The sequence below is a fragment of the Prionailurus bengalensis genome, chromosome D4, assembly GCF_016509475.1.
Source record: "Prionailurus bengalensis isolate Pbe53 chromosome D4, Fcat_Pben_1.1_paternal_pri, whole genome shotgun sequence".
NCBI classification, from domain to species: Eukaryota; Metazoa; Chordata; class Mammalia; order Carnivora; family Felidae; genus Prionailurus; species Prionailurus bengalensis.
The window spans coordinates 30,668,777-30,684,069 of NC_057359.1; the positions used below are offsets into that span (position 1 = coordinate 30,668,777).

At 39.3% G+C, this 15,293-nt stretch overlaps 1 protein-coding gene across 1 annotated transcript in view; it reads right to left on the bottom strand.

The window, feature by feature from the left end:
• Positions 1–2,707: 2,707 nt before the first annotated feature.
• PRXL2C (peroxiredoxin like 2C) overlaps positions 2,708–15,293 on the bottom strand; it is a 36,887-nt gene continuing 24,301 nt past the window's right edge. Inside the window, exon 6 of the mRNA XM_043567282.1 lies at positions 2,708–3,031. Coding sequence (XP_043423217.1) covers positions 3,027–3,031 — 5 coding nt within the window. The 3' untranslated portion in view covers positions 2,708–3,026. The remainder of the gene's footprint in view (positions 3,032–15,293) is intronic.

The window sequence follows — 15,293 nt, forward strand, 5'->3', positions numbered from 1 at the left end:
GAGGCGGAGAAGGGGCCGGGCCCACCGCGCCTGCCCCGCTCCCTCCTGCGGCCGCCGCGGGACCCGCGCCGCAGCCCTGGCTACAGCGCCTCCTGCCGCCGCCGGCGCCCCCCAGCCCGCCCCCAGGTGCCCGCAGCCCGCTGGCGCGGCTGAGGCGACGGTGCTGCCGCCGGCGGCTGGGGCTGCCCGGGGTAACCGCGCGCGCCCACCGCGGCCGCGGACGCTGCTGCTGAGGCGCGGGAGCACAGCGGGCCGCGGTTCCCGGGGACCCCAGGAGGGCTGTTCCGTGGAGCTTCATTCACAAAAAAGGGCCCACAACCCTCCTCGGGGCCCGCAGACTGGGGCTTTTCATTGGTCAGTGAGACGTGACGTCACGCGGACGGGGCCTTTCTACAGGCAGGTACCCGGTGACGCCATAAAGAAAAGTCTGAGTGGTTCCGCCAATCAAACATAAAAGTGTGCTCGCGACCCTCCGCCTACCCCCAACTTTTGTTTCTTCTGCGTTCTTTCAGTGCCAAGACCCGAGGTCGCCAACTTCCTTTAATGAGTCACCAAAGCTTTACACAGCCCCACCCTAGTAACTAAACTCCAGTTCTTTGGCATGTATATTTTTTTTTAAGTATTTCTGGGTTTTCCCTGTAATTGCGCCAAGTGAAAAGGACTCTTGCCCTGGCTGCTGGCTTGGAAAAAGAGTATGGACTGATAAAATTGTCCGCCGCTCTAAGGTAAAGTTGGTTTCACAACTTAAGAACTATTTAAATCACCCATACTCTTTATCGACATATGTTGTGCCCAGCATTCAAAAAGACTAAGCTAGACTTCTGAAGGAGTCGATAAACCTACCGTGGAAACACGATCTACGGTAGGGTTTGCCTCCTAGTTAGTCTTCTCGGAGTCCAGTACCCCCATTTAACTCAGTAATTTTACACACAGTTGCTGAGTTTTTCTTACCTAAGGTGTTGACAGATAAAATGATTGAAGTATTGAATGAAGCAAGTGGCGAATTTAATCCTTGAGCTTTCATCTTGCAAACTGTGGGGTTGTCTCTCTTTCTTCTGGGTTAAAATAATGCCTGGTATTTCTGAAACTTAACCAAAACTCGTTTTGGTGGGACTTTAAACAAATTTCCATGGTAACATCTAAGAAGGTGAATAGATTGGAGGGCAGTCTTAAATTTTCATAGCCCCGAGTTTTACATCTTGCAAGCGATTCTTAATTTTTCACCAACATTTTAACGTTTTATCCTGCAGTTCTGCAATTACTGCCAGCCTCTAGAAGAGGAAGATGAATTTTAGTCAATCCCCCTAGAAGCGTCTTAGAAATGCAAATTTTGATGGAGTACCTCCCAGAGGGGCTATTTGACTTCTATTGTTGAAGGCCTGCACCCTTTAGCACTGCTAATTAAGGAGGAAAGGGGGCTGGGGAAAAAGATGGTTCTGCATCACTGACTCAGCTGAACAGTCTGGAACTACAGATCAGCCACTTAGACCAGAAGCTTAGTAATCATGTTCTTTCCTCCCTGTTTCCCCTAAGGAGCTCAGTGAAGGCCTTAAATTAAAAATGGTCCACCTGTTTGTCTGCAGGGGCAGCAATAAAGCAAAAGACGTGGAAGCTTCTAGAATGCTATGCAAATGAGTCCACGTTAAGCAGAGACCAATCCTCCCAGGTCCTCTACTTTGAGTAGAAAAAGGAGGCCTTACTGGCCTTAGGAAAGTAGTGGAAAGGCCACCTTTTCCCAGATCATCTGAGATTTTGCTAGAGTCTTTTCTTTTGTTTATTGAGGTATAATTGACATATAACGTTACATTAGTTTCAGGTGTACAACATAAGGATTTGATATTTGTATATAGTGCAAAATAATCACCACAGCAAGTCTAGTTAACATCCAAGTAGGTCTTGTTTTGAACAGGTAGATACTACATGGGAGTTGTTTTCTTGGCTCCCTAGAATTAAAGAAATTCAAGTACCCTATGACATTCTATTTATTTGAGGGTGGCTTATCTAAATGTCAAACTAAGACTGAAGTGCCAGGAAGTTCACTTACATCAGTTCATTTTCTTTCAACTACAAATTTAGTGTTTAGACTGGAAATTCTAACAAAATGCATATGATTCCAATAAATGAGGGAAAATATAAGTACAGATAATTACACTGTTTAAGCATTTTCACATTTTACAAACAGAATTTTATGCTTTTGTTAGTATAACATTGTTAAGAAAGTATATAATTACAGTTTGTAAATTTGCAGAAATGTCTCACATTCTTAGGAATAGGAAATCCATACACTAAGTACACACACTGAAATTATTTTATTTTTTTAACGTTTATTTATTTTTGAGAGAGAGCACAAGCGGGGTAGGGCCAGAGAGAGGGGAGGATACAAAATCCAAAGTAGGCTGCAGGTTCTGAGCTATAAGCACAGAGCCCGATTCAGGGCTCAAACTCACCAACTCTTGCAAACTGTGGGGTTGTCTCTCTTTCTTGACCTGAGGCAAAGTCTGACACTTAACCTTGCTCTCACACATCGAAATTTTAAACCCTGTTTATATTTTCTTTTTAGGTCATGTTTAGGTAGTGACAGAAAAGTGGCCTTTCTACGATATTTGTTTTCATGTGTGGCACTTCTCTTGAGTAATTTGACTCTTACTGACATTTAATAAGCTAATCTCTAAGCTCTGAGAAATTGGCCATAAGAAATGTAGTTCAGTTTGCTTGGTTGATTGGTTAGTTTATTGTTCACTGTTTGACCATTGATCATAAAATTTTAGAGCTTGAAAGCACTTTAGACAATATTTGGTCCAAGGCTGCCATTTCACAGTGAGGACATGGGAACCCACAGAAGTGACAGTGCAGGGCTGGAGTGGATACTGAAACATTCTTCAAGATTCCAGTTGTCTTTCCTTGACTTGTCTGAGCTTAGAAAACAGATGCATCTGGTTATAATCTTCAGCATTATGGGCAGCACAGTGAAAAGCAAAAGAACTAGGGAAGAAGTTCTCCAAAATATTCCTTTGTCCTAGGTAGATTCACCCTGAAAAGAATACAATTATAGAAGATTTTTTAGATGTATATTTTAGTTAAGTCATACTCTGAAAATTTGAAATCTTACCCTAAAATTAGTAGAAACTGGTCCATAGATACATTACATTACAATGTCAAAGGACAGAAGACCTGGCTGTCTCAGTCCCTAGAGCATGATGTGACCTTTGATTTCAGGGTTGTAAATTGGAGTTCCATGTTGGATGTAGAGAGCACTTAAAAATAAATATTTTTAAAAAAATGTTTATTTCGGGGCACCTGGGTGGCTCAGTCGGTTGGGCGTCCGACTTCAGCTCAGGTCACGATCTCGCAGTCCATGAGTTTGAGCCCCGCGTCGGGCTCTGGGCTGATGGCTCAGAGCCTGGAGCCTGCTTCCAATTCTGTGTCTCCCTCTCTCTTTGCCCCTCCCCCGTTCATGCTCTGTCTCTCTCTGTCTCAAAAATAAATAAATGTTAAAAAAAAAAATTTTTTTTTTAAAAAGTTTATTTATTTTGAGAGAGAGCCAGGGAGGTGCAGAGAGGGAGAGAGAGAGAATCAGAAGCAGGCTCGGTGCTGTCAGCATAGAGCCCAGCGCAGGGCTCAATCCCACAAACTGTGAATCACGACCCAAGCCAAAACCAAGAGTGAGTCCCTCAATGACTGAGCCACCTAGGTACCACTAAAAGTAAAATCCTAAAAAAAAAAAAAAACTTTTTTTCAAATGACAGTAAGTTTCAATTTCAAATAATAAGTGAATTACAGCTTTAATTATGTGAAGATAAGTAATTTTCTTTAAGGTCAAATTTCCATAAAGCTAAAGGGTTTAGGTGGCAGGTATATGGGAAAATAGACACTGAAGTCTTCACTAGCATATTTAAAAAGACTGGTTTAGTGGCACCTGACTGAGTCCATAGAGCATGCGATTCTTGATCTTGGGGTTGTAAATTCAATCCACATGTTGGGTGTAGAGATCACTTAAAAATAAAATCTTAAAAATAAATAAAATTTAAAACTAAAATGTTTTTTTTAATTTATTTATTTTTGAAAGACAGAGAGCATGAGCAGGGGAGGGGCAGAGAGAGAAAGGGAGAGAGAGAGAATCCCAAGCAGGCTTCATGCTGTCAGCATAGAGCACAGTGTGGGGGCTTGATCCTACCAACTGTGAGATCATGACCTGAGCTGAAACCAAGAATCAGACATTTAACTGAATGAACCACTCAGGTGCCCCTAAAATAAAATCTTAAAAAAAAAAAAGTTGATTTTATTTCATTGGATATTTTGGTAATCTCAGCATTAATCTGAAATCCTCCATATTCCTGACCCTGAGACTGAAAATCTCTTAGAATTGTAAAAAGGGGAAAAAATGAATATTTAGAAAGCTACTACCACATGCTGGACACAGTGCTAGGGGTTTAGATGCCCTGTTAGATATTATTGTTTTTATTTTGTGGGTGAGGAATCCCTCATTTGACAGGGCAAAGCAGTTATCCCAGGTCCTGCAGTGAGTTTGGTTTGAAAACCCAGGGCTCTTTCTTGGGGCCAACACCATTCTTCACAGGTTGAGGACAGAGTTTGGAGGGATCTTTCCTTGCAGGTAGGTTTTGAAATAACCTGTAAAGTTGTATAAATGTCATACATTTTTATTAAATTTGGGGACCTCAGACCACATGCTACCAATACAGATTTTTAAAACAATATTCCTGATGTTAATTTGTTTTTTTATTATGTACACTTCCTCCCACACAATAACAACAGCGACAACAATAATAATAATGTCATGCTGGCGTGGAAGAGGCTAGAGAATGGTGAGAATTCTGGTTATATTGAGTCTTGAGATCAGAGAACGACTAAGGATGCTTTTACCCCAAAGACTAGGCCTGTGCCTAGGGCACTGACTGAGCAGTACCCAACTCATTCTCTCTCTCACTTTACCTTTTGAAAAATGCTAGCATGCATTTGACAGACTGTCAGATGTTTAATGTATCAGTGGAGTAGAATTTAGTAATCTTGAGAGAAATGGAAAAGAATGCATGAAGATCAGCACATCCATGCTCTCCTTGGCTAAATGTTTCTCCCAGGATGAAATGAATATACATGCTCATCCTCACCAGTGGCTTCTAAAATCTGGGTCTTACTTTGTGATAGGGTCTTTTTACCTCAAAGATTCTTGAGGTATTTTTCTTTTTCTTTGTTTTTATCCCAAATGAGCAAATAATGCATGTACATGTTATTGTATTTTTAAAAAACATAAATAAGCAGAAATACATACATAGTTGTATATATAAAATTCTTCTTCACCCTTATACCCCAATCCTACCCTACACCTTTAATAGTCTGTATTTAGATTTGAAAGAATTTTTAATAAATTGTTTCATAGTGTGCATATTGTTCTATAAACTGTTTTTTTTTCTTTTTTACTTAATACTGCATCCTGAACATTTTCCTTGTCTTTATAGCCAACTCCATTGACTCTAATGGCTGCATAGATTTCCCTTGTATGTTTTCCATAATTTATTTTCCTATGGATGGACACTTAGGTTGTAGTGGGGGGTATTATTACAAACAGCTCTGCATTGAATATCCTAACATATGTATATCCACAGGAGGTGGATGAATCGAAGAGTGACCACCTTTTAAATTTTGATAGACACCAATAATATTTTAGAGTACTTTTTTCTGCACATCCTTGAGATCACTAGATATAATCAATATTTTTAAGTTTGAGAATAAAAAGTAACAGCTTACTGTAATTTTCACTGCATTTCTCTCATCACTAGTAAAGCTGAACATATTATAAAGTGCTCAGTATATTTTCTAAGAATTTCTTATTCATGTTGTTTGCTCATGTCTCCATTTGTTTTCATTTTCTTTTAGATTGGTAAGAGTTGATTATATATTATAGATATCAGCTCTTCAGTCTTACTGATATTACTTAATCTTTGTCATATTGCTCTGTTCATGTTGCTGCACAAGTTGTATGTGTTTTAATGTCTGATCAATTTTACCAGTCCTTTTTTTTTTTAAGATTTTGTCATTTAAGTAATCTCTCCACCAACATGGTATTCGATCTCATGACCCCAAGATCAAGAGTTGCATGCTCCGCTGAACCAGCCAGGTGCCCCTTACCAGTCCTTTTTTTAAGGTTTCTAAGAATTGTACCTTATTTTTTGTGTCCCAATATTTTTAAAGTATTCTTTATTTTCTATTTCTTTTAGAGATGTTACTATATTTAGCTCTTTAATCCACCTGGAATTTATTTGGAGGATATAGGATAAAGTAGGGATCTATTCTTTCCCAACACTTTTTTATCACATAGCACATCTTTTTCCCATTAATTTGAAATGCTACCCATAAATATTTACAGTTCTCATATATACTATGGCCTGATTCTAGTCTCCTTTCTTTTTTATTTGAGAGAGAGAGCACGCACACACATGCATAGGCACACACAGAGAGTGGGGAAGGGCAGAGAGAGAAGGAGAGAGAAAATCCCAAGCAGGCTCTGTGCTGTCAGCACTGAGATCATGACCCAAGCCAACACCTAGAGTCAGATAGATGCTTGACCAACTGAGCCACCCAGGCGCCCTGAGATTGTGTGCTTCTTGATGAACACAGCATCACCAATAAAATAGGAGAAAAATAGTACCCTGAATCCAATCAAGTCTTGAGATCTGAGTTCAGCTTACAGGACATATAAGGGGGAGGAGGGAACAAATTAAATGACTTCTAAGAAAACAGTGTAACATGTGAGACTTTCTACAAAGTCTGTCTCTTAAACAGGTAAATGTCATGGGAAAAAAACTGAGGTCAAGTGGATGAGAAGATGTGTGGTAAATGAAAAGAACCTTAAGAGCCATAAAACCAAATGCAATGCATAGTGTCTGGTCTGAACAAACCAGCTATAAATGACATGTTTTGGATAACTGGTGATATTTGAATATGGACTGGGCATTAGGTGATATTAAGGAAATATTGTTAAATGTTTGGGGTATGATAATAATGCAATGATGTAGAAGAATGGACTTATTCTAGTACTGTGGACTGAATTGTGCCCCACCCCTTCCCAGCCCAATTTATATGTTGAAGCCCTAACCTCTAATGTGATGGTCTTTGGGGATGGGGCCTTTGGGAGATAATTAGGTTTAGATAAGGTCAAGAGGGTGTGGCCTTCATATTTTGATTATCACTCATATAAGAAGTAGAAAAGAGATGGCTCTCTGTGCACCATATGAGGACACAGTTGGAAGGTGGCCATCTGCAAGCCAGGAAACAGAGTCCTCACAAGGAACCAAATCAGCCAGCGCCTTGATCTTAGACTTTCCAGGCTCCAGAATTGTGAAAAATAAATGTCTGTTGTTTAAACCACCCAGTCTCGGGGTGCCTGGTGGTCTCAGTCAGTAGAGCATGTGACTCTTGATCTCAGGGTTGTAAGTTTGAGCCCCACATTGGATGATTACTTAAAAATAAAATCTTTAAAAAAAAAAAAACTCAAAAAACCACCCAATCTATAATACTTTGTTATAGCAGCTCAAGTCAACTGATAACTGAAGAATTATGGATAAAGTATTTGAGTATAAAGCTTTAAAATGGTCTAGTAAGGAGGCACCTGGGTAGCTCAGTCAGCTGAGCATCCCACTCTTGATTTCAGCTCAGGTCGCGATCTCGTGGTTCATTTGGTCAAGCCCCACATCAGACTGTGTGCTTGCTGCACAGCACCTCCTTGGGATTCTCTCTCCCTCCCAACCTCCCACTTGTGCATTCTCTCTCTCTCTCTCTCTCTCTCTCTCTCTCTCTCTCTCTCTCACTCACTCAAAATAAACAATTTTTAAAAGTAAATAAAAGTAAAATGGTTCAGTAAGTATATACTCTTTATCTCATTCTATCTATCCATTTACCTATGTATTTACCTATAAAACAACTATGGCAGAATGTTAAGAATTATTTAATCCAGGTAATGGTTATTTCTTTTTTCGTTGTCTTTCTACTTTCTTATGTTTAAAATTTTTCATAATCAAAGCCAATTTTTTCTCTATATTCTCTATATTTTCAAGATTTTATTTTTAAGTAATCTTTACCATGCTCTACTGACTGAGCCAGCCATGTACCCCTATATTCTTACATATTTTAAAATTCTTTCTGTGATTTTGTCTGGGATAGTATTCAATTTCTAGATTAACTTGAAGAAAATTGATATATTTAAATATTGAATTTTTAAATAGGAATTTCTTAAAATACTGATTTTCTGTAATTAAAGGAAAAGGTATAAGAATACCTGGCTGGCCCAGTGGGAAGAGTGTGCGACTCTTCATCTTAGCGTCATGAGTTCAAGTCCCACATGGGGTATAGAGATTACTTAAATAAATTAAAACTTAAATATATATATATACATGTATATATGTATATATATGTATGTATATATGTGTGTGTATATATATATATATGTATATGTCTTTGAATTTATTTAAGTCCTTCAGTAAATAAACCATGACACATTTATTATGAGCATGATTTTGTGTATTGTTCCTGTATTTTACCACTGTTACTAGGAGAAGATACAGCCTAATCCATAGGAATGCAAACTTTTTTTCGTTAAACATACACTTCCAGCTTCTTTTGTTCACAAGGGAGATAGTATTTTAAATTACTGTCCAGACTAATTTCAGTTCCTCCTCCTGGCTTCTTACAAGGCCCAGAGGCCTACTGGGGCAAAAGAAATTATACCTATTACTGTCTGACCAAAGCAGAAGCCACTACATCTGGGACACTTTCATTTCCACCAAGGCCCAACAGAACTTTGAAATTAAACTCTTTTCTTTATTTTAGTCTTGAGTTTTGGGCAGTGCAGTCTCTCATCACCTCATTTTTGTAAGTGTAAAGGAGGCTCTTATGAAGATTTATTAACCTTATGTTCACAGTAAGCTCTGGGGACACCATAAGATTGTGATTTCAGCTATAGTAATTTCCTGCTGTATTTATTTCCAATGGGCTTTTAAAAATTTGAAATATAATAAACATGTTATAGAAGCAAAGATCTGGATGTTAGTTCAGTGAGTTTTAAAATTATATACCCCTGGGGCACCTGGGTGGCTCAGTCGGTTAAGCGGCCGACTTCAGCTCAGGTCATGATCTCGCGGTCCGTGAGTTCAAGCCCCGCATCGGGCTCTGTGCTGACAGCTCAGAGCCTGGAGCCTGTTTCAGATTCTGTGTCTCCCTCTCTCTGACCCTCCCCCGTTCATGCTCTGTCTCTCTCTGTCTCAAAAATAAATAAACGTTAAAAAAAAATTGTAAATAAATAAATAAATAAAAATAAAAATAATAATAATAAAATTATATACCCCTGTATAACCACCACTCAAAACAAGATACAGAATCAATGATCCTTATAGAAATACCATCCATGCAATCATAAGCATGATTCCCTGTGTCAAGCCTGTGTCCAGACAATCCCCCATGCCATTCCAATCCATCTGCCACCCTTCCCTTGCCCCTGCTTGCTGCTCTCCACCTCTGACATCCCTTTGGCACTATACCTCAAGTTTCTGAACCTTCCCTCCCACCCAACATGACTGAAAGGGATCGGCTCTGCTGGCTCAGGTCTTGGTCCTCTTCCTCAGACATAACTAGGATACAGAATTCGCAGACCCAAGCTGTCCCTGAGTTTGGCCCTTTCTCCTGGCTGCACCCCACCAGGCCTCCTCCCAGGGGGGCTTGGTAGCGGTAGGACAGAGTGTGCTTCAGGTAGGAATCAGCAGAGATAATCAGGTAATGTGAAGCAGCTAATAGCCTCCTTCACCTTCACTACACACATTTATCTTTCCAATTGTTGCAGGACAAGAAAGACATCCTTTGTCTGACTCTGCCCTTATCCACACAGTTAGAAGTAAATTAAAGGCATCAATTTCAAGTCACTTCTGTAGCTGTAAAAGTGTAAAAGCAATTTATTCTCTATCTCCTGTTGTGACTGGGAGAGTATTCCCTGCAAAGACTTTGGAAGAGAAGTGGCTACCAATTCCAATATATTGGGTGATTTTTCTGTCTTTTTGCTACAAATTTTCCTGTCTATGAGGAGGTCCTAGCCTAGTCTTGGTTCTCCCTCTCACACACTGTTTTCCATAGGAGTAGGGAGGGCAGAAAAGAGTAAACACATAGATCTATAGGTTTGGATTTTGTTTGTTTGTTTATTTTGATTTTTTTTAAATTTTTTTAACGTTTATTTATTTTTGAGACAGACAGAGAGAGAGAGAGAGAGCATGAACAGGGGAGGGTCAGAGAAAGAGGGAGACACAGAATCTGAAACAGGCTCCAGGCTCTGAGCTGTCAGCACAGAGCCTGACACAAGGCTCAAACCTACGGACCCGTGAGATCATGACCTGAGCCGAAGTCGGATGCTTAACCGACTGAGCCACCCAGGCGCCCCTATTTTGAGAGAGAGAGAGAGCACGCGCAAGCAGTGGAGGGACAGAGGGAGAATCCCAAGCAGACTTTGTTTGCACTGTCAGTGCAGCTCCTGACACAGGGCTCGAACTGTGAGATCATGACCTGAGCTGAAATCAAGAGTCAGATGCTCAACTGACTGAGCCACCCAGGCAACCCTCACAGATCTATAGTTTTTAATTCTTATATGGTAGGAGGTTTTCACTATCATTTTTTCCCTCTTCAGTGATACTAGAGCACAAATCAACAGATTAAGTTGGATTCTCCATTAACTTCATTGTTAAATGCAGATTCAAGTGAGTAGTGAATTGCTTTATCCAAAGTTAGGGGCTTTGCAAAGACAAAAACAGCTGAAATGACCCATAACATAGGCAGTCAGCTTCTAGAAATTGTCCATAAAAGTGAGTTGTCATTTAATAATATTTCTGGAAAGAAAAATTATGTTTTCACGTTTAATAGCTTAATTTTTTTTAGCTTATGCATTATCAAATATATTAAAAAGAACATGTTTCTGACTTAAATCTAGCTGCCAAAATAACGTTAAAATGTATTTGGAAAATCCAAGTGAAGATGGGCGCCTGGGTGGCTCAGTTGGTTAAGCATCCGACTTCAGCTCAGGTCATGATCTCGCAGTTTGCTAGTTCGAGCCCTGCATCAGGCTCTGTGCTAATAGCTCAGAGCCTGCAGCCTGCTTCAGATTCTGTGTCTGCCCCTCCCATGCTCATGCTCTGTCTCTCTCTGTCTCTCAAAAATAAACGTGTAAAAAAAAAAAAGTAAAAAAAAAAAAAAAAAAAGAAAAGAAAAGAAACTCCAAGTGAAGAGTTTGCAGATCAAACTTGTCTTTTGGCCACCATGTTCATTTTCTGGACCGTGCTCCACCCTGCTCCATAGTAAACTTTCAAGATGGTAAATCTGATCATATTTTATCAACTAAAATGTTCTCACAGCCCCTTGCCCCATTTAGAGAGTCTTGAATTCATCTTCTGGACCATCCTACACATTTATATGAGAGTCATCTTTATTATTATTTTATTTTAGTTTGAAAATGTAAAATGTCAAACCTACAAGTTAATCTAGGGGGGAACCATCTGAGAAAATGTTACAGACATCATGACCTCTATCTCCTAAAAACAGGAACATTTTCCTACATAACCATAATGTCATTGTCAAATTCAGGAAACTTAACATTCCTTGACAATACAATTATCAAATGTTTAGTTCATCTTCACAATTCACCAATTGTCCTAATAATGTCCTTTATAGCATTGGTTTTCCCTGACCCAGGAAGCAATCCTTTTTCTAACAATTAGGCTCAGGATGTGTACTTTTGCAGGAGTTTTCTACTGTGATGGTGCATCCTTGCTGTGTCAGGTAAGGAGGCCCAGGATGACAGTTTGCCTTATTCTGGGTAATTAATGAACTTTGATCACTGGGTTCATTAAGGTGTTGCCTGCCAATTTTTCCCACTATAAAGGTATAACTTTTCCCTTTGTAATTAATAATTTGTGGGGAGATAGTTTAAGACCACAAACTTCCACCCAGTGATTTAGTACACATTGAGGATTCTGAATCAGTTGTTACTATAATAATGGTACAGATAGTGACTTTCTAATTATGTTCTACATTTATTTATTGGCTTTCTATAGAAAGAAGAGCTTTATTTTCTCTCCTGTGTATGTATGTGTGCATTTATGTATGTGTGCATGCATGTATGCATGCATGTGTATCTATGTGTGTATGCATGTATGCATGCATGTAAGTAGGTGGATAGATTATGGATTTACTTCTAGTTTTCTATAATGGATTATAATCCCTTAGCGTCACTATATATTTTGATGCTCAAATTGTCTCAGATTTGACTAGTGGGTAGCACTTCATATTAGCTTCTGTGTCCTTTTGACATGTCCCCATCAATTTTTTAGTGCTTTCTTACTTTCTGGCACAAGATTTTCAGGGTTTAACTTGTCCTTTCCCTGCCCTGGAGTCAGTTATTCCTCCAAGAAGGTCTAGCTGTCTTTACTGGGTCATAGTATTTATTATTTAAAAAAAAATTTTAATGTTTATTTACTTTTGAGAGAGAGACAGCATGAGCAGGGGAGGGGCAGAGAGAGAGGGAGACACAGAATTGGAAGCAGGCTCCAGGCTCTGAGCTGTCAGCACAGAGCCCAACACGGGGCTCAAACTCATGAACTTTGAGATCATGACCTGAGCTGATGTCGGACACTTAACCCACTGAGCCACCCAGGTGCCCCTGGTCACAGTATTTAAAAAACACTCAAGGCCTCTGAGAACTGATTCTAGTCTCATCTACAAAATCTCCTGCGATTTCTTCACTGCCTTGTATGCTCTGCCACATACCCTCTCAGAGTCCCCAAAGTGCCATACTCCCCCATACTCTTGCATTTGCCCATGCTGTAGCATCTTCCTGGAGGCCCTTACCACCACTTTTCTGTGTGGCTAATTCTTAAACGCTTTTTCACAACTATTTAAGTGTTAACTGATGTGTGGTCTTCTCTGACTGCCTTTGAATCCCAGCCTGACCTGTGCTCCTGGTAGCACTCTCTGTCACATGGTAGGAAAATGGCATCTCATTTGTTTGGTTTGGTTTGGTTTGGTTTGGTTTGGTTTGGTTTGGTTTGGTTTGGTTTGGTTTTGAAGTAGCATTTCAGGGTGCCTGAATGGCTCAGTTAAGCATCCCACTCTTGATTTCGGCTTAGGTCATGATCTCATAGTCGTGAGATGGAGCACCCCATTGGGCTCTATGCTGGGCATGGAGCCTGCTTAAGATTCTCTCTCTCTTCCCTTTGCCCCTCCCCTGCTTGTGCACTCTCTCCCTCAAAAAAATAAAATATAGTAGAATAAATAGCATTTATTTTTTTAAGTAATATCTACACCCAATGTGGGGGCTCAAACTCACAACCCTGAGATCAAGTGTTGCATACAGTACCAGCTAGGCCAGCCAGGTGCCCCATCTCATTGTTTTAATTTATATTTGCCTGATTATCACTGTAAGTATATTTGATTTCTGTGTGGGAAATAGAAAATAATACTGTTCAAGAAAACAAGAGAACTGGCATTATAAGGCAGTGAGGTTTCTATTCTTTGTTGCACTGTTTTTAGTTGAGTCTTCTGTAACCAATTAGTATTAACTAATCTAGAGAAGGTTATAATGCAAGACAATTTGATTATTACTTACAAAAATAACTTCATTAAATAGATAATATATCCACCTCAAAATTCAATATTTTATGTACCCAGATATAGTCTATGCATATTCAAGCACATATCTGTTATTAAATACTCTGTGAGTGGTTCACTTTTATATCTTAAAACAAAGTGACATAAGAAAACTTACAGAATGAATTTTATAGTTTTTAATGGAGATATGTGTGATTACAATGCAGCCCATAGATTCTAACTCAATATTAGAATAATTTCTCAACATTAATAAATGAATACATTTTCTTTCCTTGAAGAAGTGGCAGAAAGATACTTTATTATCTTTGGTCACAGGTCTTTCTGCCAGAATGGTTCTGGTACTATATTTTAATTTTCCTAACTATGCAACATACATGGATCATTGTTTCTAATATGTTTTTTTCACTGAGGCATAATCCACAGAACATTATATTAGTTTCAGATGTAAATGTAATGATTCAATATTTGTATATATTGCAAAATCATCACAATAAGTCCAGTTAACACCTGTCACCATATATAGTTACAAAATGTGTTTTTCTTGTGATGAAGAACTTTCAAGATTTACTCTCCTAGCTACTTTCAAATATGCAGTAAGGTATTATTAATTAGAGGGGTGCCTGGGTGGCTCAGTTGGTTAAGCATCCCACTCTTGGTTTCGGCTCAGGCCATGATCTCATGGTTGGTAAGTATGAGCCCCAAAGTGGGCACTGTTACTGCGGATCCTGCTTGGGATTTTCTCTCTCTACCTCTCACGCTCTGTCTTTCTCCCTCTCAAAAATAAATAAACTTAAAAAAAAAAAGGTAGGGCGCCTGGGTGGCGCAGTCGGTTAAGCGTCCGACTTCAGCCAGGTCACGATCTTGCGGTCCGGGAGTTCGAGCCCCGCGTCAGGCTCTGGGCTGATGGCTCGGAGCCTGGAGCCTGTTTCAGATTCTGTGTCTCCCTCTCTCTCTGCCCCTCCCCCGTTCATGCTCTGTCTCTCTCTGTCCCAAAAATAAATAAACGTTGAAAAAAATTAAAAAAAAAAAAAAAGGTATTATTAACTGGAGTCATCATGCTGTACATTACATTCCCATGACTTATTTATTTTATAAACGGAAATTGTATTTTTTGACTCCCTTCACCCATTTTGCCTATCCATGCCACAGGCAACCAGTAGTCTACTCTCTATATTCATGAGCTTGGTTTTATTTTGTTTTCATATTCTACATATAAGTGAAATCAGACATATTTATCTTTTCTTATCTAACCTATTTTACTTACTTTAATGTCCTCAAGATCCATCCATGTCAACAGGAAATGGCAAGATTTCATTCTTTTCATGGCTAAGTAATATTCCTTTGTGTGTGTGTGTGTGTGTGTGTGTGTTGTGTATACATATATATGTATACACACATATATATTCACACAACACACACACACACACACACATATGTATACATTTTCTTTATCCATCCATCGATGGACACTTAGACTGCTCCCATGTCTTGACTATTGTAAATAATGCTTCAGTGAGCATGAAGGTGCAGATATCTTTTTGAGTTACTGTTTTCACTTTTTTTTTGGATAAATATTCAGAAGTGCAATTGGTGGATCTTTTGGTAGCTCTACTTATAGTATTTTGAAGAACCTCCATATTGTT